The sequence below is a fragment of the Callospermophilus lateralis genome, chromosome 4 (assembly GCF_048772815.1).
Source record: "Callospermophilus lateralis isolate mCalLat2 chromosome 4, mCalLat2.hap1, whole genome shotgun sequence".
In the NCBI taxonomy this organism is placed as follows: domain Eukaryota; kingdom Metazoa; phylum Chordata; class Mammalia; order Rodentia; family Sciuridae; genus Callospermophilus; species Callospermophilus lateralis.
The window spans coordinates 80,824,047-80,850,907 of NC_135308.1; the positions used below are offsets into that span (position 1 = coordinate 80,824,047).

Genomic DNA, 26,861 nt, shown 5'->3' on the forward strand with positions numbered 1-26,861 from the left:
TTTAATTGGAAGGAAATACATCTGGAATAAGTTTTATTGGAATTCATATAAAAAGAAAATCAAATCCATTAAAACTAATATCATAAACAGTTGACTTTATCTGGAACCAGAAATATTACAGATTGGAATCTAGACGTCCTAACCTTTATTCCTTGCAAAAAGCCAGCTGAATTTCCCAATTTATATGGCAATCATACTTTATTACTTTAGGTAGAGCTTTATTTTGAGTCAGTATTTTAGAGACAGATCATTCAAATTACCTAATTCGGTTTCTTTTCTCCCTCCTTCTCAAAAAAACAAGCAAAAAGAAATTGGTAAGGGACATTTTCTGGTATTCAGAATACAATCTCCTATTGAGACCAGCAAGTCAGCAGAAATTCACTGCATTTGGCTTCCAATTACTAAATAATCAAGAGATAGCTACTTTTGCCTTTAGATGTCAACATAGATTCCATTGATCAAGTAATCAAGTCTTGAGTACCGTTTCCTGCGGAGGGATTCTGAGAGCATCCTGCCCAAGATGATGAGGCCTATCACCAGGAACAGAACACCAAAAAGCAGGGTACCCATGAGGAGCCACTTTTCAAATGGAAGGCTATATGGGCTTTCTGGAACTCTGCTTAGTGATGAACCACCTACGCTGGCCTTCCCATTGTCCTGAAAAGCAGTTTTATTTGTAGCAGAAGACTCCACATTTGACAAAGAAAGTGTAGCAGATTTATGCCCAGATCTTATGTTTGAAGTCAGCATTTCTCCAAAGGGCACAGTTTCTGAGGTGCCTGTCAAGTCTGTAGATGCTTGAAAGATGGTAATTGGAACCGCTACTGTAGTTTTAACTTGAGGTGTAACCATGGCATGTGTAAAAACTGTAGAAATGGGGGCTCTGGTCTGCTGAGAGGTGACAGTGGTTACAGGTGGAGCTGTGGTGACCACCCATGGTTGGAAAGTCACAGAGGGTCTCACTGAAGTATTGGTCGGTAGAAGAACTGCAGGTTTCAGAGGAGCAGAGGTGTCAGGCGGAGAAGCAGCAGCAGCCCCTGGAGCTGGGAAGGTAGCTGCATTTTCAGGCAGTGGATGAGCTATTTCTAGTTCTGAGGAAAACTGTGAATTCTGAGAATGGACGTTCTCTTTATAAACAGAGACCCGTGTAGTCGTTTGATCAGTCTTGAATAGTTTCTGCAAGTGACCCGGGGATCCAGACTTCTGAGAAAGTGCATCTCTCCATAAGAGATCAGTAGGCTTCAAATTACCTGTCAGAGAAGGGAGAGTGGGAGTGACCGCTTGTGAAGACTGGCCATGGACGAGATCATCTTCTTGTGCTAACTTTTGGTGTGGCAAATCAGTTCTGGTCAAAGATGGAAAATCTGAAAATGTAAACAAAAGGAGACTTATATATGTCCATGCTAGGGTGGCTTAAAAAATATGACACAACAGCTTGTTTAAACTTATCTTCAAACTGATAACCGATACTTGATTTCTTTTTTTTTTTTTTTAACTGAGACTGAATGCAGGGCCTGGTGTGCTAAGAAGCAAGCACTCTACCATGGGCTACACCCCTGACCCTGATACTTGATATTCCATTGAAATCTGTACAAAAAGGAAAAATACAAGTTGCTAAATCAGAATCTGATGATACTGCCTCTCTGCCCAATGCTGTGGTTTATTTCTACTCTGATGGAACAGAAGAAATGTATGGAGGCACTTCAGGTAAATTAAGAAAAAGATAGGAGCAGTAAAGCAGGGGGCTAAGAGGAGCTTGACATGGGCAACAAGAGGGTTAGGAAGATGGGGATGGTTATGAAGATGGGGCTGGGGCAAGGGCAGAGAGCTGGGACAAGGTGACAGGAGCAAATTGAGGACTAGCAGGGAGGAGGCTGCTGTGAGGCACGAGCTCCTGCAGGACATATCAACTGGGACTCAGATGACAAGTAATTATTAGGACAGATTTCATAGCATGGGCACAGGGCAGGCAAGAAAGGCTACGTAGGAGTGGTGGGAAAGTGAGTTGATGGGTTCAGCAGGGAAGAACTGAACTGTGATTCCTGTGATGTTCTTTAACAGGAAGGAGGAGAGGGCTGGATCTGGTCTCAGCACACTGAACCAAGGCAGCAGCAGAAGGTTGATCACATTTCTCAAGCAAAAACCAGGGGGTACACAGTTCCAGCACTCTACTCAGGAGGAAGGCTACTGGGAGATTTAAATTTGACTCTCAAAGCTTAGAACATTATAATCAATGTCTTAGGCTAGGAGGAGGATGAGACAGACATACTGACAATCAAAAGAGCAGAAAACCTCATGGTCCTGATTCCTGTGGAGGAAGAACCAGCCTCAGATGTGTTCCTGCTGGAGAAAGCTTGGACTCTGGCTCTTGATCACACACACCATCTATCACACCTCAAACCAGAAAAGCTTGTTCAGGTAATCAAGGGCAGCAAATGATCGTCTGAATTACTCTTTATTACTCTGCTACTTGGCTAGTTATTTTGCTTAGATCAGAATTGCAGAAAACACAAGGAAAGAAGCTGAGGAATTTCCTGGCTTTTATTGGTTGACTTCCTTCTTCCTCAAATCTCATCCATCTCAGTTTTTAAACTAGTCCTCCCCCGTTTCCTAACAGATCCAGGCGCAACTTCATACTTGTAATATCCTGTGGCTACTCTCTAAGCCTCATACCCCTAGGTGGCCCTTCAGAGCTATCATTTATCCATCTATGTAGGACAGGGCCAGCAAACTATGGATCAATGGCCAAGTCTGGCTTGATGCCTGTTGTTGTATGGCTTATAAACCAAGAATGGTTTTTACATTTTTCAAATGGTTGGAAAAAAGCAAAACAAGAATAATATTTTGTAACACATGAAAATTATACAATATTCAAATTTTAGTATTCATAAATAAAGATTTACTGGTACACATGTATATTTGTTTATATGTTATCTATCTATGGCTGCTTTTGTATATGAGGACAAAGGTGAATAGGTACAAGAGATCAGGTATGCCCCACACTGCTTAAAATATTGGCCTTAAAAGTCTAAAATAGTCAAACCTTCATAGAAAACATTGGCAGACACCTGCTCTAGGATATAGTACTCTAAATTTGGGTGCCTGAATTTCCTTTTTCCTCTAACAATGCAGAATAGGAGCATTTTTAGTACAGGTCATGTTCACATTCATAGCATCAATATCAGAAAACTACCTGTATCTTTAGAGAGAATTCAGGTATTTAAAAAAAAAAAAAGACTTGGGCTGGTGCTGTGGCTCAGCAGTAGAACGTTCGCCTAGCACATGTGAGGCACTGGGTTCAATTCTCAGCAATAAAAATAAATAAATAAAAGGTACTGTGTCCAATTATAACTAAAAAAAATATTAAAAAAAAAAAAGACTTGATGGGCGTAGCTCAATGGTAGAGCACTTGCCTAGCATGCACAGGGCCTTGACTTTGATCTTCAACACTAAAAAAAAAAAAAAAAAAAATAATGACTCAACAAATTTCACTTTAAAGCTTGAGGGGAAAAAAAGAGAAACTATATAGGTAATACGTTTTAATGTGTGTGATATCACAAGGCAAATAAAGCCATTGGCAAGAATGATTGAAATAGTCATTTTCTTTATCAAGCATGCAAATTTAGAAATAAAGCAAAGCCAAGGCCTTTTCCTAGAGTAATATGTAATTTTTTTTTTTTTTGTACCAGGTATTGAACCCAGGGCACTTACCACTGAGCCACATCCCCAGCCCTTTTAAACATTTTAGAGACAAGGTCTTGTTGAGTTGCTTAGGGCCTTGCTAAGTTGCTAAAGCTGGCTTTAAACTCAAGATCCTCCTGCCTTAGGCCCCCAACCAGCTGGTATCACAAGTGTGCACCACCTTGCTCAGCTTAGTCCATTTCTTCTTTTTTTAATTTTATATCTTTTATATTTATTTTTTAAATTTTGTTATATATGGCAGCAGAATGAATTACAATTTATATTACACATATAGAGCACAATTTTTCATATCTCTGGTTGTATACAGATACGAAGATACCATTCATGTCTTCATATATGTACTTAGGGTAATGATGTCCATCCATTTCACCAACTTTTCCTATCCCCTTTCCCTCCCTCCTCTTTGCCCTATCTAGAGTTCATCGAATCCTCCCATGCCCCACCCCCAACCACATTATGAACCAGCATCCTTAAATCAGAGAAAACATTGGACATTTGTTTTTTTTGGAATTGGCTAAATTTACTTACAATTATATTCTCCAACTCCATCCATTTACCTGCAAATGCCATGATTTTATTCTCTTTTAATGCTAAATAATATTCAATTGTGTATACATACATATTTTCTTTATCCATTCATCTATTGAAGGGCATCTAGGTTGGTTCCACAGTTTAGCTATTGTAAATTGTGTATCTATAAACAGCACATCAATGATGTTCCTGTATCCCTGTAGTATGCTGTTTTTAAGTCCTTTGGGTATAGACAGAGAAATGGGATAGCTGGGTCAAATGGCTGTTCCATTTCCAGTTTTCTAAGGTTTCTCCTTACTGCTTTCCATATTGGCTGTATCTATTTGCAGTCCCACCAATAATGTATGAGTGCGCCTTTTCCTCCACATCCTTGCCAACACTTATTGTTGTTTGTATTTTTAATAGCTGTCATTCTGACTGGAGTGAGATAAAAATATTAGAGTAGTTTTGATTTGCATTTCTCTAATTGCTAGAGATGTTGAACTATCTATCTATCTATATATATATATTTAAAAAAAATATATATATATATATATAGGACACAGATACTAACCTACATAATTACAATTATCTTACATTAGAGAAGGGTGCCAAAAACATACATTGGAAAAAAGATAGCCTCTTCAACAAATGGTGCTGGGAAAACTGGAAATCCACATGTAACAAAATGAAATTAAACCTCTCTCTCTCACCATGCACAAAACTCAACTCAAAGTAGATCTAGGACCTAGGAATTAAACCAGAGACCTTGCGCCTAATGGAAGAAAAAGTAGGCCCAAATCTCCATCATGTTGGATTAGGCCCCAACTTCCTTAATAAGACTCCTATAGCATAAGAATTAAAACCAAGAAGCAATAAATGAGATTGATTCAAACTAAAAAGCTGCTTCTCAGCAAAAGAAACAATTAGTGAGGTGAACAGAGAGCCTACAATTTGGAAACAAATTTTTACCATACACACATCAGATAGAGCACTAATCTCTAGGACACATAAAGAACTCAAATCTTAACACCAAAAAGACAAATAGTCCCATTTCTTGATAAGATTCTTGTATTGGAAGGCTGGGGTTGTGGCTCAGTGGTAGAGCACTTGCCTAGCATGTGTGAAGCCCTAGGTTCAATCCTCAGCACCACATAAAAATAAATAACCAAAATAAAGGCATGTGTCCATCTACAACTAAAAAAAAAAAAAAAAAAAAAAAGATTCTTGTATTGGCAAAGTTCCTAGAAGCCCAAAGGGATCTCCACACCTGCTCCATTTACCTCTTCCACTGGTGTTTGCACTGAGGCGTGGCACTTTCTCTCAGTCACAGAGATAAACCATAGAAGGATCTGAGAAACAGCCCTCTGCTCTCAACTCTTTTGAGTTTCATTTTCCAATAGACTTCACTGAGTCAAAAAATGAAGGACTGGGGGCTGGGGTTGTGGATCAGTGGCAGAGTACTTGCTTAGCATGCATGAGGCATTGGGTTCAATCCCCAGCACTACTTTAAAAAACCCTAAATAAACAAAATAAAGGTATTATGTCCCTCAACAACTGAAAACATTAAAAAACATAATAATGAAGGACTGCCTGTCATCCCAATGACTCAGGAGACTGAGGAAGGAGGATCATAAGTCTGAGACCAGTCTTGGCAACTTAGAAAAACTCTGTCTCAAAATAAAATTAAAAAGGGATTGGGGATATAGCTCAGTGATAGAACACCCTTGGGTTCAATCTCCAGTACAGCCTCCCCTTCACAAACAAAGAGCGACTATTTTATGGAGATTAGCTAATGGAGATTAGCTGAGCAGAGTTCCAATCTGTTTTATTTCTGAATTCTATTCTTCCAGGCCTGGGTAGAAATTACATACCTTAAAACTATAAAAAAAAGATTAAAAAAACCGAACTGTGATGGGTTTATAGAATGAACAAAGTCCACTGTCATCTTTCAAATTTTCAGTCTGTAAATATTTGTCAATTGAATATAGGAAATAAGAGTACCTCCAGATATAAACCATCAAATATATATCTACATTGAATTTTACTTAAAATAGGAGATAGATAATTTTTTTCTTTTTTGGTACCAGGAATTGAACCCAGGGCACTTAACCATTGAGTTATATCCCCAGCCCCCCGCCACCATTTTTTTTAAAGAATATTTATTTTTTAGTTGTAGTTGGACCCAATACCTTTATTTTATTATTTTTTATGTGGTGCTGAGGATCGAACTCAGGGCCTTGCACATGTTAGGTGAGTGCTCTACCTCTGAGCCATAACCCCAGCCCCCTATCCCTTTTTAGTATTTATTTAGAGATAGGGTCTCAATGAGTTGCTTAGCATCTCGCTTTTTGCTGAGGCTGACTTTGAATTTGCGATCCTCCTACCTCAGACTCCCAAGCTGCTGGGATTACAGATGTGTGCCAGTTGCCTGGCCAAGAGATAATTTTTAAAAATACAGACATATCCTCTTGTTCAATACGTCCCCAAACTGATATTTCATTATTTATTTTGGTGGTACTAGGGAATGAACTCAGGGCATCACGAATGCTAGATAAGCATTCTGCCACTGAGTTACACCCCACTCTTTTATTTATTTTAGTTGTAGATGGACATGATACCTTTATTTTATTTATTTTTATGTGGTGCTGAGGAACAAACCCAGTGCCTCACACATGCTTGGCAAGCACTCTCCTACTGAGCCATAACCTTAACCCCCCTTTCCCCCGCTTCCTTTTTTTATTTGTTTGTTTTGGGGACACGGTTTTACTAAGTTGCCCAGGCCAGCCTTAAACTTGCAATCTTCCTGCCTCAGCTTCTTGAGTAGCTGGAATTACAGGATCATGCCAGTCATTTTTTAAAAAATATTTTTTAGTTGTAGTTGGACACAATACCTTTATTTATTTATTTTTATGTGGTGCTGAGGATCGAACCCAGGGCCTCACACATGCCAGGCAAGCGCTCTACCTCTGAGCCACAACCCCAGCCCAGTAATTTGTTTTTAATGGGGTACTCTTGATCTATCAACATAGGTATATTCATAAATAGAATTAAGGACATAACTTGTACACACACTGTACATATAAACAGTTCTTTGCATGGTGGGATTGGTGCCACTTTGCCCCTAATGTCTATCAATCTGCTCTGGGCTGATGTTGCCCCCTGGTGGCTGACATAAGAATGGTTTGATTCTAATTCCACTTCATCATCTCACACTTGCCCCCAGAACACTTATACGCATGCCAAGCTTCCTTTCCTTCCTTTCCCACTGATGAGGATCTTTATCACATATTTCCTCTTTCGTAGTGCATTGTAAAATCAACAATATTATAGAAGTATTATAAACTTTTTTTTTGTACCAGGGATTGAACTCAGGGGCACTTGACCACTGAGCCATATCCCCAGCCCTATTTTGTATTTTATTTGGACACATGGTCTTACTCAGTTGCTTAGCACCTTGCCATGGCTGAAGCTGGCTTTGAACTTGTGATGCTCCTGTCTCAGGCTCCCAAACTGCTGGGATTACAGGTGTGCACCTGGCAGAAGTATTATAAACATTAAAAAACAAACTCAACTATAATTTCTACCGTATTCCAGAAACAGATTATTATTTATACAAAGAATCCATGCTGCATGCTCATGTTTAAAGGAATAATTGATATAGCAGGTTTCTTGGCTCATGAACAAAACTTAAACACAGGCTCACTTGGGAGACAAAGTGGTGCCATCACCCAGGCAGTGTCAGGAGCAGTATCATTCCCCAAAGAACCTTATACTTAACTGGGAATGGTGGCTCATGCCAGTAATCCAAGCAGCTCAGGAGGCTGAGACAGGAGGATTGCGATTTCAAAGCCAGCCTTGGCAACGGTGAGGTGCTAAGCAACTCAGTGAGACCCTATCTCTAAATAAAATACAAAATAGGGCTGGGGATGTGGCTCAGTAGTTGAGTGTCCCTGAGGACAATCCCGGGTATCCTCCTCAGCAACAAATAAAGAACCTCACACTTAACGCGGGCAAGAGAGAAACCCTTGATTCCACTCCACCTCTCAACCTTAAAACTGTTCTTAAATTTTGCCTAAGTAGTGTCTCCATCCATTTAGATGCTCAAGTTCAAAACTAGGACTCAACTCTTTCACTTTCCTAGTCCTGGTCCCTGACATCCATCCATGCCATCAGCAAGTCTTGTCAACTCCACCTCAGGAACAGCCTCTATGTCCACTCCTCCTTCTATCTCCTCTACCACCTCCCTGGTCCCCAACACCATTGTCTTTCATCTAAATCTCACTCTCCCCTCATCAGTCTTTATATTGTTCTTTTCCTGAGACAGCAGTCACAGTAAGCATTGAGAAATCACCTTTAAAACACCAGGAGACATTCCTAATTAACTTCCAACAACTTTCTAACATCTGGTAGAATAAAAACCCCCTCCTCTGGCTTGCAAAGCTTTTTGTGATCTGGGTTCCTGCCTTTTTGCATATCACTCTCTGCACAGCTCATCTTGTGTCTGCCGGCTGGAATAAGATGTTTGTTCTTCAGACATTCCAAGACCATTCTGTCTGGGGATCAGGGACTGGAAGCTTTTCTCCCATCTCCTTGCATGTTCAAATCTTAGTTTAAGGGTTACCTCTTCATGGATGCTTTCTCTGATCACCTGATCAAGAGGGTCCACTCAGTGATTATCTATTACATTATCCAATCCAAAGTCTCTGCAAGGCATTTGTGATTATACTTTTATATTATATTTTTCTTCATATATATATATATATATATATATATGTATGTATATATATTATTTGTGCACTATAGTTGCCCATAATAGTGGAATTTGTTGTTATATTCTTGTACAGGCATACAATTTGGTCAATTTTGTTCCCCAGTACTTCTCCTTCCCTCCCCTCTTCTCTCCATATATTTTTCTTGATTGTTTGTTTATTCTGGTTATTATCTCTTTCCCCTAAATTTCAGAAGTGATAACTTTCTTTTTCATGGTTAGTGTTGTTTACTTAGGGTGTAAAAAAGTGCTTGGCACACTGGACATGATGGCAGATTCCCATAATCCCAGCAGGTCAGGAAGCTAAGGTAGGAGAATTGCAAGTTCAAGCCAGGCTCAGCAATTTAGATAGGCCCTAAGCAACTTAGCAAGAAAAAAAAAAAAAAGCTGGGGATGTGGCTCAGTGGTTGAAAGTCCCTGAGTTCAATCCTTGATAGCACCAAAATAAAAAAGTGCTTGGCACACAGGAGATGCTAAATAATGTTATTTACTGAATAAATAGAATATTAATAATCAAGGGTATGATTTAAAAAACACTTTTAAAACTTAAAAGAAAATTTGATACTGAAAGCATTTCATCCTGAAAAACTTAACATGCCAAAATCCCAGAATGACGTATCTAAGTAATCATCCATTTTATTAGCTGATCACTTTTTACATTCTAAACTAATATGTAAATTTCACAAGCATGGATACTCATAGTGCTTTGCATAGAATCTAGCACATAGTAGATGTTTAGTGAATATTTCTTGATTGAATGTCCCTCTAGTTCTAGATAACAAAATCCAGTGAATTTTATTTCAGATAATATGATTATAAAATAATGAAAACTTGGCTGAGGATAGAGCTCAGGTGGTAGAGTGCTTCCCTCACATTCACAAGGCCCTGGGTTCAATCCCCAGTAACACACACACATACACACACAGAGACACACAGACACACAAAAGCAAAAAAAAAAAAGTCTGGGTGCCATACATTTAAAATCCTAGCTACCTGGAACTGAGGCAGGAGGATCACAAGTTTGTGATCAGCTTAGGTAACTTGGTGAGACCTGCCTCAAAAGAAAAAATAAAAAAGGGGAAGGGACATGGCTTAGCAGTAGAGTGAACCTGGATTAATTAAAAAAAATTTCATGAGAGATCTGTGTACCTTTTATCATATAAATATAAAAACAAAAAATATTATCACTTACAGGTCTTTCATTGGAAAACAAATTTTGGCTTAATAAATTGAATTTCCCAAAGTAAAACACATGTGAACCCTTTTGGTAGTTTTATTTAGATTCTAGTAAAAAATCTTCCATAGAAACCATATCCTTGATTCCAATCACAAAAGAAAAAGAAACATGCTTTTGTTACCTCTGATTATCCTGTAACTCATAAGTCCCTTTGCAGGTTTTAGTGGACAGGCTTCCTCACTGGGACAGAAAAATAGGTAGCAGTTGGGTTGTTTGGCTGTTTTTCGGGTGTCGAAGATCATCAAGTTACATGCTTTGTCCCCTGCAATGAAAGGTTTTATAAGCATAATTTTGAAATAGACTTTCTCAAGAGCAGGGCAAGAAGGAAGAGCTTCACTTATTTTGGAGTCCACTATAAACACCTTTGTTCGGTTTGTTTACTTGCCCGTTGACCACTGAATCATTTCCTTTTTCTTAGTTTAGTTGTGCAAAGCAATTTTAAACCTTGTTGGGTTTACAAATCTGAGTTAAGGTTATTCTTTTTTTCTTTTTCTTTTTTTAACAAAACCAGTTCTTAATGGTACATTTAATTCCTTAGAAATAAACCTTCCATTTGTTAAAATATTCCTCAAAATATGCATTGAAGTGCTAATTTTGCAGTCATTACACGACTTCCAACTGGCTAGACATTAAGAAATGGCTCGAACTCTAATAATTTCATGTATCTCTTCTATTGCAAGACATGTATAAACTGAGTCAGGGTGGAGTGAGTAAATTAGTCACCATAAATACGATGCCTCTTTCCACAAAGGATTCAAGTAGTACATGGAATACAAAGTCCATCTTTTTATTCATTAATTTTTTTAAGGAAACAGGATCTTGCTGGGTTTCCCAGGCTGGGTTCCCTGGGGAATGCCTGGCCTCAAGCAATCCTCCTGGGCCTACAGGAGGATTATTTTTGTCAGTATTATGTTAGTCAGCTTTTCATTGCTGTGACCAAGGACAACTTAGTTGAGAAAAAGTTTATTTTGGCTCATGGTTTCAGGGGTTTTTGTTCATGGTGGGCCAGCATCATTACTTTGGGCCCAAAGTAAGGCAGAACATCATGGCAGGAGGGCATGGACGAAGAAAGCTACTTGGTTCATGGCAGAGAAAAAGCAGAGAGAGAAGGCTAAGCCGATGCAGGGAAGATAAACCCTCCCAGGGCAAGCCCCAGTAATCTGTCCCATCCAGCCAAGCCCCACCTGCCTATAGTTACACCCAGTCTGTCCATTCAATCTAGGATGAACTAATTAGGTTATAGCTCTCATAATCCAATCATTTGACTTCTGAATAGTCTTGCATTAACAGGAGCTTTTGGATGAACCCTCATATCGAAACAAAGATCATTCTCTGGCTTTCCTTATTTCCCTTATCATTTTTACCACTTCTTCTAGACCAGCAAATGGCTAGGGATCAACCCCGATCTCTAGGTGAGAATGAAGATTTTTAGCTTCTGCAAGGGTTTTATCATCATCTCTTCACTACTCAGGGAATAAGAGAGATTCCTGCTTTTCATTTCTCAAAAATGTGTTATCTGCAGTACATTCTTTTTGGCACTTAGGTAAAATAAAGGAGCCATAAGCTGCAAAATTTGGGGTCCTTTGTGTTTATGTGCATTTTTTAGAGACATGGCTATCAGCCAATTATCAAAGTGTCTTTTGAACCTTAAACAGTTTAAAAAAAAACATTGCTTAATAAGTGAGGGAAAAGTTTGAGATCCATGAACTGATATCCCACAGGTATCTTTGCTTATAGTAAGTGGTAATAGCACTTGTGCTGGTAAAATAAAAACAGCAAACCCTTAGAATTGAGGAGAAATGCAGTTCCCTAGAGTGCCAGGAAATATCCACACTGAGAGCATTCAGTCCTGTTTGCAGGTGATGTTTCTTTCTATTTCACATAAATGTTTTTATCAACATTAAAAAAAGTAAGAATTTAAAATTCTGTCATATACAGTATCCAAAAGCACACTGTTTAGTTAGAGATCCCTGAAGGGTTTTTTCCTACTGACACCAAGAATACAGTATCATTCACACCAGTTCTCTAATTCTCTGACAAAACTGGATACCCAATAATTCAATTCAATTCTGACTCAAATACCTATAATTGGCATCAGACTCCAGGGTTTAAGGGCTCAGTCCCACAAGACTGTCCTCACTTCAGAAGCCAGTAGCAAACACTGGGCCTCCATATTATAGGACCATCTGTCTAGGTACAAATTCAGGGGCTGCCAAAACCCTACCCTTCAAATTTGATAATTTCCTAGTATGGCTCATGGTATTTACTCAGATAAATGCTATATTTACCATTATAGTTGTTAGAAAGATAAAAATGATTTTTTTTGGTGTGTTGAGGATTGAACCCAGGGGGCCTTGTGCATGCTAAACAGAAAGATAAATAAATCTCTGGATAGAGGCACACAGGATGATGTTTGGAAGGGTCCCAAGTATAGTATCCTCTGTTTTTATGGAAATGGCGTGTACTACCCTTCTAGCACATGGATGTGTTCGCCAACCTGGAAACTCCCCTAAATCATACATAGGGGGCTATACGGAGGTTTTATTTATTTTTTAAATTTTTAAAAATTATACATGGCCATAATATCTTTATTTTGTTTATTTTTATGTGGTGCTGAGGATTGAACCCAGGGTCTCACAGTGCAAGGTGAGCACTCCACTGCAGAGCCACAACCCCAGCCCCTGGAGGTTTTATTACATGATTAACTTATTGGCCAATGTGATTCAATCAATCTCTAGGCCTTTCCTGGATGGGTGGGTGGGGTGGGGTGGGAGGCTTGAAATTTCCAAGATTCTGATGAAGTGGCCTTTCTGGCAATTAGCACTTATCTAGAAGCAATCTAGGGAGCTGTCAAGAGTAGCTTCATTAGCACAAATTCAGGTATGGTTAAAAGGGTTATAAATAACAAAAGATGTGTGCTCATGTCACTCAGGAAATTCACAAGGTTTTTAGGAGCTCTGTGCCAGGAACCAGGGATAAAGACTACATACATATTCCTTATTATACTATAATCATTATAGAAAGAAAAGGAAGTAAAAATTCAGGAGTGAACATATGCTTTGGTTGGCTAATAAGTCAAGAAGCACTGGTCCAGGATTCACTAGCTCTTCTAGGTTCCTTAATGACAAGACCTTGTCCAACTTATTCACTGTTTTATCTACAGCACTTAGAGAGGTATTAGGTGCTCAATAAATGTAGTTGTCTTTTCATTGAGAGAACTAGGACAAGACATAAGAAAAACTGAAAAACAACCACTGTTTAGATATGTAGTTCTCTTTTCAGGTTGCAGATGTTAAGTCTAAAGTACATGAAGGCATTGTTCAAACATAACAGACTCAGTTTCCTTCTGTGTCATGTGCATGGTCCCTAAATAACTCCCTGCCCCTGCAGAGTCCTAGAAGCTGCAATTACCTAGTGGTCAGTGGCTTCGTTCTGTGTTGTGCCAGCTCAGGGAGGCCCATAAAGTGAAGGTTTTGTGCTTCCACTTAAAAGTCAAATTCTGATTAGATTTTAAATCTAATGGAATGAGTTACGACTTTGACTTTTTTTTTTTTTTTGGTACTGGGAATTAAACCCAGGGGCACTTAACCACTGAACCACATCCTCAGCCCTTTTTTAAAATATGGTTTTTAGTTGTTGATAGATCTTTATTTTATTTATTTATATGTAGTGATGAGATTCAAACCCAGTGCCTCATACACACCAGGCAAGTGCGCTACCACTGAGCCACAAGCCCAGCCCTTTTAAATTTTGACATACAGGGGGCTGGGGATGTGGCTCAGGCGGTAGCGCGGCATGCGTGCGGCCCGGGTTCAATCCTCAGCCCCGCACACAAACAAAGATGTCTGCCGAGAACTGAAAAATAAATATTAAAAAAATTCTCTCTCAAAAAAAAATTTAAAAATAAATAAATAAATTTTGACACAAGGTCTTGCTAAGTTCCTGAGGCAGGCTTTAAACTCACAATCCTCCTGTCACAGCCTCCCAAGCTGCACACACCACTACCCCCAGAGCTTAGGACCTTTACTTTTCATCTCAACTCTTTTGTTCTGTTTACATATTCTTGTAACATCACACTGTATCCCAGTACTTCATGATGATGGCAACTAAGCATTTAAATACAATTTTTGTTTTCAACAGGCCAAACAAGGCCTGTTAGAATAAAACACCAGTGATTCTCAAACTCTTGTCTACCCAATCACCTGAGAGATGTATACACAAATTCATCAGTAAAGTTAACACAGCTTAGAGGAGGGGAAGGCACACTTGTGGAAAATTCCTCAGTGATTTTGTCACCCACCTTTCTTCCCCATTGAGAATCACTGGTATAAATTGTTCAATTCCAGGGCTGGGATTGTGGCTCAGCGGTAGAGCGTTCGCCTAGCATGTACAAGGCTCTGGGTTCGATCCTCAGCACCACATAAGATAAATAAAATAAAGGTATTGTGTCCAACTACAGCTAAAAAATAAATATTAAAAAAATTATTCAGTCACATCTACCAGATGCTTATGTCACATCTACCAGATGCTTATTAAAACATGGAATAAAGGGTTGCCATGTTATTTACCTGTTATGTTTTTTGTTGAACAGCAAGAATTAACGCAGTCTTCCTGAGTTATTGTATATGTGGGCTCATTGCCTCTGATTCCCTTAGAAAGAGATGATTGAATGTCAATGACAACATCTTCTAGACTCTTGGTGAGGCAATTCTGACTGGTGGACAGCCGTAAAGTCAGGAAACAAATTATCACCAAAGTGTAGGTCAAGCTTCGTTCTTCCCTGAAGAACATCTTAAATTTCACTTTAGTCTTGGTCTTCAAAGGTTAAGAATGACTCTTTCTGTGATCTCAGTTTGCTTCAGAAAGCTTGCACAAATGATAGAACTTCTCTCTAGAACAAAAATAGAAAGTCATCAATCAGTTTTGTTTCCTTTACAAACCAAGGAAAAAATATTTCAATTAATGAAAATGACCCACATACAACCTAGAGAAGGACAGACAGAAACAAGTATGTTTTGTTTATTTCACCCTTAATATATTTGAGATGAACACTCATTAGAAACTTGGCAAATAACGAGTAAGCACAAACACAAATACTATCCTGTTGATGATTAAAAGCTGACAGTACCAATGAAGAGGTATAAATAGAAGTCTGAGTTCTAGTTCTTCTTGCCTCTCCTAACTAGGAGGAGAGAGAACACAAAATTTCTAGTTACTGAAGAAAAAGTGATACTAGATTTGAGCACACTTCCTTTCTCAGCAATAACATGATTTTAAAATCATCTACTGGATGGGGGGCATCGTGCTAAACAATATGCATATATCACACTCTTTAATCCTATAGCAGCCCTGCAAAAGAGCATCCCCCACCACCACCACACACACATTTTCTTTTGCAGCACTAAGGACGAAGCCCAGGGGTGCTCTACCTCTGAGCTACATCACCAGCCCTTGATGTTTTTTATTTTGAGACAGGGTCTCACTAATTGCCCAAATTGGTCTCAAACTTGCAAACCTCCTGCCTCAGCCTCTGGAATTACTAGGATTGCAGACATGAGCCACATGCCCTACTAAAAAACAAAACAAAACTTATTTTTACCTCATTGTATAATGAGGAAGTAGAGGAAGATTTTCTTACTGTTGCCTCTCTTTATATATTGGAATGGAGGCAGATAAATCTAATAATCTAAATCTAGGGATTATCTGGTCAGTAGAGGGAATATTCTGGTTCATTTGAGAGAAAGTTTATGGAAAAGACTTATTGGTACCCCCCCTCAAAATACAAGTTACACTATGTATAATGCCAACTCCATTGGAAAAGCCAATTTTTTCAGGAAAAATAAACGTTAAACTGACAAGATAATATTATTATACACTCACTCACCTACTCCCATATTTCCAGACTACAAATGTTGACTGAATGATAGCTTAGCACAGAATTATTGCTTCTTTTTAACCTTTCTTTGGTCACAAATCCCTTTGATAGTTTAAGGAAGGTTAGGATCTATCCTGAGATACATATTTTAAAAAGCCAGTTATAGGATTACTAAGGAAGCCAGTTACATTGAAAAATACTTATCAAAATAGTCTTTAAGGGCTAGGGTGGTGGCTCAGGGTAAAGCATTTGCCTAGTATGTGTGAAGCACTGGGTTCGATTCTCAGCACCACATATAAATAAATGAATAATATAAAGATCCAGCAATATCTAAAAAAAATTTAAAAAATAGTCTTTAAAATGTTTCTATAAAATATTGATGAAAGAAATCAAAGAAGAGCTAAGTAAATGGAGAGATAGTCTGTGTTCAAGAATAGGAAGATCTTACATTTTTTTTTAATATTTATTTTTTATAAGTAATTGAACACAGTATTTTAACTTTATTTATTCTTATGTGGTTCTGAGGATCAAAGCCAGGGCCTTGCACATGCTAGGTAAGTGCTCTACCACTGAGCTACAACCCCAGCCCAATAATGCAATTTTTTTTTTTTTTTTTTTTGTAGTGCTGGGAATTGAACCCTACCAACTGAGCTATATCCCTAGCCTCAACACTGTTAAGATGTCAGTTTTTCCCAACTTGATCTATAGATTCAATACATCCTCAATCAAAATCCCAGCAAAAAAGTTTGTGGATACCGACAAACTGATTTTAAAGTTCACATAGAAGTGCAAAAAGACCTAGACTAGCCAACACAATACTGCAGAACAATAAGGCTGGAGAACCAACACTATCTGACTTCAATATTTATTATAAAGCTATAGTAGCTGAGCACAGTAGTGCACACTGTAATCCCATCAACTTGGGAGGCTATGGCTGGAGAAGCTCAAGTTGAGGCTAGCCCTAGAAACTTAGTAAGACCCTCAGCAACTTAGCAAGACCTCAAAATAAAAAAGAAACGGACTGATGATGTAGTACAGTGGTAAAGTACCCTCAGTTCAATCCTTGGTACTAAAAAAAAAAAATTATAGTAATCAAAAAAGTGTGGTACTCGAAAAAGAATAGGAAAATAGATCAATGAAATGGAATAGCAAGCCCAGAAGTAGACAAACACTAATCCAGGCAATTTATCCTTGATAATGGAGCAAAGTCAATTCAATGGAGGTAGTCTTTTCAAAAACGGTGCTGGAATCACTGATTATCCATGTGCAAAAGATAACTCTTGACACAACCTTATATCTTGTACTAAAACTAACTCAAAATGGATCATTAACTCAAATGTAAAACACAAAACCATAAAATTCTGAGAGGATAACATAAGAGAAAAATCTTTGTGACCTCAGACTAAAGGATGAGTTTTCAGATACAATACCAAAAGCACAATCCATAAAAGAAAAAAAAATCAATGTTGGGTTTCTTTAAAATTAAAACCTTGGGGCTGGGGTTGTGGATCAGAGGTAGAGCGCTTGCCTAACATGCGTGAGGCACTGGGTTCAATCCTCAGCACCACATAAAAAAAATAAAATGAAGATATTGTGTCTACCTATAACTAAAAAATAAATTTAAAAAATTAAAACCTTTTTCTATATAACAAACATTGTTAAAGGAATGAAAAGACAAACATATGCTTGGAAAAACTATTTGAAAAACATATCTGATAAAGGACTGGTATCCAAAATTTACAAAGAACAATTAAAACTCAATAATTAGGGGGAAAAAACCCTAAAAAATGGGCAGGAGATTTGCATAGACCTCACCAAAGATACATAGATGACAAATAAGCATAAGGTGCTCAACGTCACGTGTCATTAGGGAATTGCAAATTTAAATGAGATACCTCTACACATATATAAGAATGTCTAAAATCCAAAAAGTGATAATAGCAAAAACTGTCAATGATATGGAGCAATAAGAACTTTTATTCATTGCTTATAAGAATGCAAATTGGTATAATCATTTTGGAAAAACTCAGGTAGTTTTTTACAAAGCTAAATATAGTTTTACCAAACAACTAAGCAATTGTCCTATTATATATTTACCCAAATGTGTTAAAAACTGTATCCATACAAAAACCTGCACAAGAATGCTTATAGTAGCTTTATTCATAATTTTCCCCAAACTGGACACAATCAAACTGTTCATTAATAGGTGAATGGATAAACAAAATGAGATACAAGTATACAGTGGAATATTATTCAGCAACAAAAGGAAATGATCAAATCACATTGCTTGTGAAAGAAGCAGCCAGTCTGAACTGATGTGATTCCAACTATGTGACATTCTGGAAAAGCCAAGCTAAAGAGACAGTGCTTACCAGAAAGAAAAGAGGAATGAATGAGTGGAGCACAGTAGATTTTTAAGGCAGTGAAACTATTTTGTATGATATTGCAATGGTGGATACACATTTCATTGCACATCCATCAAAACCGATAGAACTTCTCACCTCAACCAGAAGAAACGTTAAGATGGTAAGGATGGTGGAACAAAATCTGAGAAGGTTCCCTGATCCATGTAGAATTAATGAATACTGTAAATATTACCCTTCATACTTCAGACTCATTTATGTAGGAAAAAATTAGCCTGCATCTGCTCATGTCTCTATTTTTTCATGCTTATGTTCTTGCAATAAAGAAAAATGTCTAACCTATTAGAAAAATACTTGAGAAATAAATCAATTAATTAAAAAGACATGGTAGAATTATAAAACATGTAGAGTAAACCCATGTGAGGTACAAACTTTAGTAAAAAAAAAAAAATACAAAAAGGTTAAAAAATAGGGCTAGGGTTGTGGCTCAGTTGTAGAGTGCTCGTCTAGCATGCGTGAGGCACTGGATTCAATCCTCAGCACCCCATAAAAATGAAATAAAGATATTGTGTCCACTTACAACTAAAAATAAATATATTTTTAGAAAGGTTAAAAAAATAAAATCAGTCTATAGGAATAGAACACAAGTCTAATACCTCCTTTGCTGTTATGTACAACTTCTGTATATAATAAAATGGTAACATGGTTTCTCACATGCCAGTCTCCATTCTAAGCACTTTACACATATATCTTTAATCCTTACAAGAATCCTAATGAGATAGATCCCCTTATTATTCCCACTTGCAGTTAGAATAAAAACCTGACATTGTGTGATATATATGTGCTGCTGTGTGTGTGGTACTAGGAACCGAATTCAGGGAGGCTCTACCACCGCATCACTGCCTCAGCCTTTTTTTTTGGACACAGGGCCTTGCTAAATTGCCATCTTGACTTTGAACTTACAAGTCTCCTGTCTCAGACTCTCAAGTAGCTGGGATGACAGGTGTGTGTCACTATGTCTGGCATATATGTACTACCACTACTACTGACACTTTTTTTTTTTTTTTTTTTTTTTTTTTACTGGGGATTGAACTCAGGGGCACTCAACCACTGAGCCACCTCCCTTGCTCTATTTTGTACTTTATTTAGACACAGGGTCTCACTGAGTTGCTTAATGCTTTACTTTTGCTGAGGCTGGCTTTGAACTCGCGATCCTCCTGTTTCAGCCTCACATGAGCCACAGCGCCCGGCTATGTACTTCTTTATTAACCAATTAAATAATAACTGGTACATCTAGAAACTGCCATAATTAAAAAAAAATCTTTATTTTTAGTTGTAGTTGGACACAATACCTTTATTTTTATGTGGTGCTGAGGATCTAACCTAGGGCCTCGCAGTACCGCTGAGCCACAAACCCAGCCCCGTAACTGCTATAATTTATATTTTGAGGCTTGGGTTGTGGCTCAGCTGTACAGTGATCACCTAGCACATGTGAGGCCCTGAGTTCGATCCTCAGCACCACATTAAACAATTTAATAAAAATAGGTATTGTGTTCAACTACAACAAGAAAATAAAATATATAAAAAATAATATTTTGAGATACATGCAACAAGTAACATACATGAAAATATCTGTGATGCCTATGGGTGGCAAATCACAGCTACTATTATTATTACTGTGGCTTTTGCCTATATTCCTCTTGAAGGAAATGCTACCTTTCACTTAGAGGTTAGTGAAATAACACATTTTTTCACCTTAGTTCATAGATGTCCTGAATTCTATTCACAGACTCTTTGGGTATCACGGATTCTGCAGGTTAAAAATCTTGGCACTAGTTACTTATTATGCTGCTACAGTCTACATGCCTGTTTTCTATCCCAAAGGAAACAAGAGAAGGCAAATATCTTATTTTCAACTGGATTCTAATTAGTCTCTTCTCTGCTAAGAAACCTGAACTATGAGAGATGGGTCAGGAGGGTTTTCTTTATGCAGCATCTTTATAGCACCTGCACTGCAAGAAGTTCTAAAGAGCTTATCTTCATAAAATTATGAAGCTGTGCTCTGCCTTCCTCTTTTTGTCTTAAATTTGATTATCCATTTATTTTTGTGGTGCTGGGAATAGAACTCAGGGGCCTGTGCTTGCTAGGCAAACACTACCACTGAGCTACAACTCCAACTGATTACTTTCTAACCCATTATTATTTTAGCCTTAAAGGTCTGAAATCAAGCTGTTCGGCTGGCAGATGGGGGAAACGTTACAGGAATGAGAGAGAAAGTACATGAGCCTTTACTCCAGCTTACTAGGATCACTAATATTTATTTGTACATGACTATTTCAAATATTGGAAATCATTTTACTCACAGCATACTCTAATTTATCAGGATGCTTAGAACTGCAGAAGCACCTGCACAATTAGTACAACTGTACGATTAGGAAGGTAGGAAAATGGAAATAAACCATATAAGAAAACATGGGGAAATTTCCCTTCCTTTGAAGAAAGGTATGTTGCTCACTGAACTATTCTTCCGCCTCTCCCTCTGATAACAATGCTGAGCTGGTGCCATTTAAGGCAGGTGCTTCTGACCCTGCCTGGCAATCCCCTTTGGGATACTGCAGTGACACAAAAATCTTCGGATGTTCGATGTGAGTGGAGGAACTCGGCCCTGGGAAAGGAGCTTCTAGGGGCCAGTCGAGAGAGGAGGACGAAAACGCCTTTACCTGGTGGCGAGAGGACCTCGGGGGTCCCAGGTCCCCTTTGAAAGCAAAGACAGATCCGATGCGCCCGCATAAAGTACCAGCGAATCCGCGCCGGGGGTCCAGCCGAAGACTGCGGGGGATGCTCCGCAGCTCCAGCAAACGCCGGCCGGGTTTTGAGGTTAGCGAGTTCCTGCTTCCGTTGCACGACCGAAAGTTTGCCGCGGGGGAAGGGCACGTTCCTGCCCTGCAACCCGGAGCTGCTTCCCAGCAACGTTCAACCAAATGGCATCGGCAAGAACCGTGTATCCATTAGCGGCGGAGACTGCAGGCCCCCAGTGCAGAGCCCCGGAATGAGCCCGCATTCTCAGGCATCCTCACCCAGCTCGCTCCACCCTGCCTGCCCCGGGCTGTGCGCGCTGCAGGGGAGGCGTGGGCGCGAGACTGCAGGCAGCCCGAGGGTCTGCAGCTGTGCCTTCTCGCCTCTGTGAGGCCAAGCGCGCACCAAAGCACAAGCAAAAAAAACTCAAACGTAAATGCCCCCCTCTCGCAGCTCCACTGTCCCAATCTCCTAATCCCTCGTCCCAGAGACAACCACTGAGAGCAGTTTGTTGATGTTTGGAAATGTACAGTGCATCTTATTTGGAATATAGTCATGAGGATCGTATTTCCATAATTGGATAATGGAGAGTCTTCAATTAGATTCGACAATTCTTGAGTTAAATATTATATGCCCTGCAAACCTGGAGGAAAGCATTCGATTTTCTGCAAGATTTACTGTTTTTAGGTGTGGCTAATAATGATGTTGAAAACAACATGTTATAGTTAAAATTGTATCCCTAACACTTAGCTTAGTACCTGGTATGTAATAGGTGCTCAGTAAATTTTTTAAAAAATATTTCTTAGCTGTCAATGGATCTTTGATAATATTTATTTATTTATATGTACTGCTGAGGATTCAGCCCAGGGCCTCACACATGCCAGGCAAGTGCTCTACCACTGAGCCACTACTGCAATATCTCAGTAAATATTTAACTTGTTGCCAAAAAATGGAAAATGTGCAATAGATTGCACATAAGTTTGTTACTAAATCACTGCTTCCCTCACTCCCACCCCCAGATATATCTCCCAAATGACATATTTTTGAACCACTGACATACTCTGCCAAATGGTTTAACCTTTGACAATATATTTACTTTGGTGTGAAAGAGCTATGGAACCTGAAACATTATGCAATGTAGGCTTATACAGCCAACAGCTACACCCTAGTTTTAACCAATAGCTATAGGAGGTATATATTGTCAGAGAAAACTTGTCAACAATAGTCTGTCAAACTGACTGGACTAGCTGTATTCAGAGGATGACCTACTCTCCACTTACAATAATGTTGCCACATTTTGGTTTCAAAGAGTTATCAAAGAAAAGTAAACTCCAGAGTGATTTTCCAGTGAAGTTACTGTCCTTATACAGTAAGGGATTGATTGATGCATTTGTTTATTTATTTCTATTGTTGGGGCTGTTGTGTAAGTCCATCCTAGTAGACCTTTCCATCATTAGAAATGTCAGATTATCCAGGCATGGTGGAACACTCCTGTAATCTCAGGGACTGGTGAGATTGAGATAGGAGGATCCCAAATTCAAGGCCAGCCTCAACAGTTTTTTGAGGCCCTACTCCACTTAGCAACACCCTGTCTCAAAATGAAAAATAAAAAGGGGTAGAGATATAGCTCAGTGGTAGAGCATCCTTTGTTTCAATTCCCAGTACCAAAAATTTAAAAAAAAAATTCAGATTAGTGTTTTGATACAATGAACTGTTATTGTTGAAGTGACAACAGTGAACAAAGGACAAAAATAATGATTAAGGAAAATTTTTTATTGATATGAAACAGGTGTTTAAACTAGAAACCATATCCATTGTTGCCTCATTGCTTGCAGATTATTAATCCTCTTTTCTTGAGAGCTAGAAGTCCCATCTATGTAAAGGCATTTTTAAAAAGTATTTTATTCAGAAAACATGATTAAGAGCTAGGGCTCTAGCTCAGTGGCAGAGTGCTTGCCTGGCACGTGTGAGGCACTGGGTTCAATCCTCAGCACCACATAAAAATAAAATAAAACAAGGGTATGCTGTTGGGGAGGAAGGGAGCATGGGGATATAGATGGTGGAATGAGATGGACATCATTACCCTAGGTACATATATTTATTTATTTATATGTGGTGCTGAGGATTGAACCTAGGGCCTCACACATGCCAGGCAAGTGCTCTACCTCTAGAGCCCCTACTGCAGCCCCTCAGTAAATATTTAACTAAAATATATTTGTTGCCAAACAATGGAAAATGTGCTTAGATTGTAGAAGTTTGTTACTAAATCACTGTTCCCCTCACTCCCACCCCTAGACATACCTCCAAAATGACATATTTTTGAACCAGGAATGGTGTGACTCTACTTTGTATACAACCAGAGAAATAAAAATTTGTATTCCATATGTGTGCTATGAATTGAAATGCATTCTGCTGTCATGTATGACAAATTAGAATAAATAAATAAATTTTAAAAAGTCATACTGTCCTTCTATAACTCCAACAAATAAAAAATAAAAAGAAAGAAAACATGATTAAGTGCCTGCAAGGAAAATTAAAGAACAATAAGACATGAGCTCTACCTTCAAGATGTTTGTAGTTCAGTAGAGACAGACAAGAAAACCAGTGGTTATGGAAAGAATAAATGTTATGATGGAAGCTGCTAACCATGGAAGTTCAGAGGTGGGCCTTTCAGGAAGGGATACCTAGGTTAAATCTTTTTAGTTTTAACATTCTTTAGGATGAAATTCACTTAGCTAGATTGGGAGGAAAAGTCTAACTAGTCCAGATGGAAAAAGCACGACTATTTAGAAATTCAGACCACCTGGCACGAACATTGCCTATGTACAGAGAGGAACAGAGAATATTAATTAGAAAAAAACTAATTAATATTCTGGAAATTTCTCTCTGCCTGCCCATGGAGAATGTACTGAAGGAGGTGAGGTCAGAGTCCTTGTGTCTTCCAGAAAATGGAAGAATTGATGAGCCCCTCAAAGGGTACAGATATAGAAGAGACAGGCTTTCCAGGACTTAGCGACTGGTTGGGGCAGTAGTAAAGGTAAACAGATTTCTGGCTTGGGAGACCCGATGGATGGGACTGCCAGGTAGCTAATTTGAAAAAGTCTTAGAAAATTTGAGTCCTGGGTTTTTCACTAATTAGTTGTGTGACCTAGATCACTTCTCTGTAAAATTAAGGAAGTAGTTTCTACTTTATAGGCAGGTCACATGAGGCTAATATATATATGAAAGTACTTTATTAACTTGAAAAGACTGTTCAGTTGTTCATTATCACACATACAATAACAAACACAACTTGCTACTCATGTGGAAGTGATTTTAGGGGTGCTAAAAGGCATCAATCCCAAATGTTTCCTACTTCTATAAAGTTCCACCATTAGAATCCTTATAAAAACACTCATTTCATTTTCTTTTTTTTTTAAAGAGAGAGTGAGAGACAGAGAGAGAGAGAGAGAGAGAGAGAGAGAGAGAGAGAAAGTATTTTTTTTTAATATTTATTTTTTAGTTTTCAGCAGACACAACATCTTTGTTTGTATGTGGTGCTGAGGATCGAACCCGGGCCACACGCATGCCAAGTGAGCGCGCAACCATTTGAGCCACATCCCCAGCCCCTCATTTCATTTTCTTGCCACCAGGATGTAAGTTTCCTAAGGACAGGGCCTGGGGTTTATTGGATCTCTTATCTTAGACTCTAACAAGCCCCCAGCACATTGCAGCCTCCTGTAAATATTGATTTAGTCAATAAGGGCATTACATTTTCAGATATCCTTTTTCTGAATAGAACTTTATGGAGATAAATTTACATAACACACAATCCACCCATTTAAAGTGTACATATCGGTGTTTTTAAAATAGTTGTATAACCACCATCACAATAAATTTTAGAACATTTCCCACATCTTCAGAAAGAAGCCCCCATATCCCATTAGTAATCACTCCCTTTATCCCCCTCAGCTTCCTTTTCAGCTTTAGGCCACCACAGATCTATTTCTATACCTGTAGTGCCTCTTCTGGACCTGTCAAGTAAATGGAATTACAATATGTGGCAATATGGCTTTTCTCCCCCCCATTCCAGCGCTGGGGATGGAACCCAGGATCTAGAACATGCTAGGCAAGCACCCTGCCACTGAGCTACATCCCCAGTCCAATATATGGGCTTCTGTGATAAAACTTAAAAACATGATGCTGATTGAAAAAAGGCTTATCAATGTAGAAGAATTTATTAGCACTTACTCCTCTTTTTTTGCCAAATAATATTGCACTATATGCATTACCAGTTTTATTTCTCCATTTATCAGGAGATGGGACAGAACCTCTCTTTTAAAATGAAATAGTCACCCAAAGGGAAGCATAAACAACATCATAATGCCACTATGGGTTGAGTATGGGACACAAAACAAACACACTTTGATGTGGAAGAGAGGGGACAAGAACTAGAATGAGTCTTTATTCCACTCCCCTTTTATCTCCTCTCTCACTCTTAAGGAGGGCAGATCTGGAAGGCTAGCACAGGGCTCTCCAGGAGGAAATGGTTTACCTGCTTAGTGAGTCCTCCCTAATCCCTTATCCCTTGAGGCTTATGTGAACCTCAAGAATATAGGTTCACCACCTTTTAGGAGCCTATTCTGATCTCAGGCAGTTTTTAGTTCTATCTTCATATTCTCCTGGAACACTGAACTTAACATTTGTTTGCAATTTTCTCATTGCAAACAAATTAGAGGAAAGAGCACCAAGTTTGAAATCAGACAGTCCTAAACATTACGAAATCAGATTTCATTAAAACTAAATGAGGTAAAATAGGGGACACACTGTGATATAGTGGAGTAGACTTAAACATGGTTTAGTCAATTCGACATTCCTGAAATAGTATTTATGCATATAAAATCTCAAGGTATTGGCTTGTAATTTCTTGAAGGAAACAGTATAAAGTAAGTTGCAAAGTCTTGAGAATCCTAGGGCACCCAACTCCTTGATGGCATTGCATTGCTAGTTTACATCCTCGAACTGCCAAATCTGCCATTTGGCATTACTTGTATTTCTTGCTCACCTGTTGCTAGTTCCAGAGTAACCTGGTAATTGTCAAGACGCCCAGAGAATGCCTATGCTGTAGGATCATTTACTTACCTTTGAAGATGCACACTCACGCTAATTAGGCGATCAGCATTTTCAATTTGTTATTTCCCTCTCATTTCCAGCTATTTCCTTCACCCTCTCTTAATTTTTTTTTTTTTTGTGAGTGTGTGTGTGATTTTCCACTTCCAAACTCCCAGTTTTCAAAGCTTACAAAGTATCTTTCCATCCGGACAGTTGAGGATTTGCATCCTAGGTTTATGTAGCACCATTCTTTCTCCATTTGTAAAACAGACTTCAAAATACCTATTTTGTAAAGTCGTTCTAGAATATGGGTGTGAGAATGCTCAATGTGTGGGTGGTGCTTAAAGGTGACGCATCTTTACAGTAGGAAAGGGCTTACCCTTTTAGGCCAGTTCTAGCTTTGAGGTGGTCAGGCTCTTAGAGGTGGCCGGGCCCTTTAAGGAGGCACCATTCTAGGCGGGGGAGCTGATTTCCTCTTCCCTTCCTTCGGCAGTGGGGTGGGGTGCGGTGGGGGCG

General features: G+C 38.7%; 1 protein-coding gene across 3 annotated transcripts; it reads right to left on the minus strand.

The window, feature by feature from the left end:
* Positions 1-26,811, minus strand: Mansc1 (MANSC domain containing 1). 3 transcript variants are annotated; one of them, XM_076852674.1, is made up of 4 exons: positions 26,725-26,811; positions 14,789-15,111; positions 10,342-10,482; positions 1-1,364 (listed from the first exon to the last, which is right to left on the minus strand). In XM_076852674.1, exons 2-4 carry the CDS (start codon positions 15,009-15,011, stop codon positions 433-435), a joined length of 1,296 nt encoding a protein of 431 aa, XP_076708789.1. In that variant the 5' UTR covers positions 15,012-15,111; positions 26,725-26,811; the 3' UTR covers positions 1-432. The 3 variants fall into 3 exon arrangements, with proteins under 3 accessions (XP_076708789.1, XP_076708790.1, XP_076708788.1); XM_076852675.1 differs by lacking the exon at positions 26,725-26,811 and adding an exon at positions 26,376-26,419; XM_076852673.1 differs by lacking the exon at positions 26,725-26,811 and adding an exon at positions 21,179-21,338.
* Between the last annotated feature and the right edge of the window lie 50 nt (positions 26,812-26,861).

Excerpts from the sequence above, each read along its gene's own strand:
- Mansc1 (XM_076852674.1), bottom strand. The coding sequence starts at position 15,011 with ATGTTCTTCAGGGAAGAACGAAGCTTGACCTACACTTTGGTGATAATT. Across the intron at positions 10,483-14,788 it reads TTCAACAAAAAACATAACAG|GGGACAAAGCATGTAACTTG; the intron begins GTAAATAACATG and ends CTTTCATTGCAG. Across the intron at positions 1,365-10,341 it reads GAGTTACAGGATAATCAGAG|ATTTTCCATCTTTGACCAGA; the intron begins GTAACAAAAGCA and ends TTACATTTTCAG.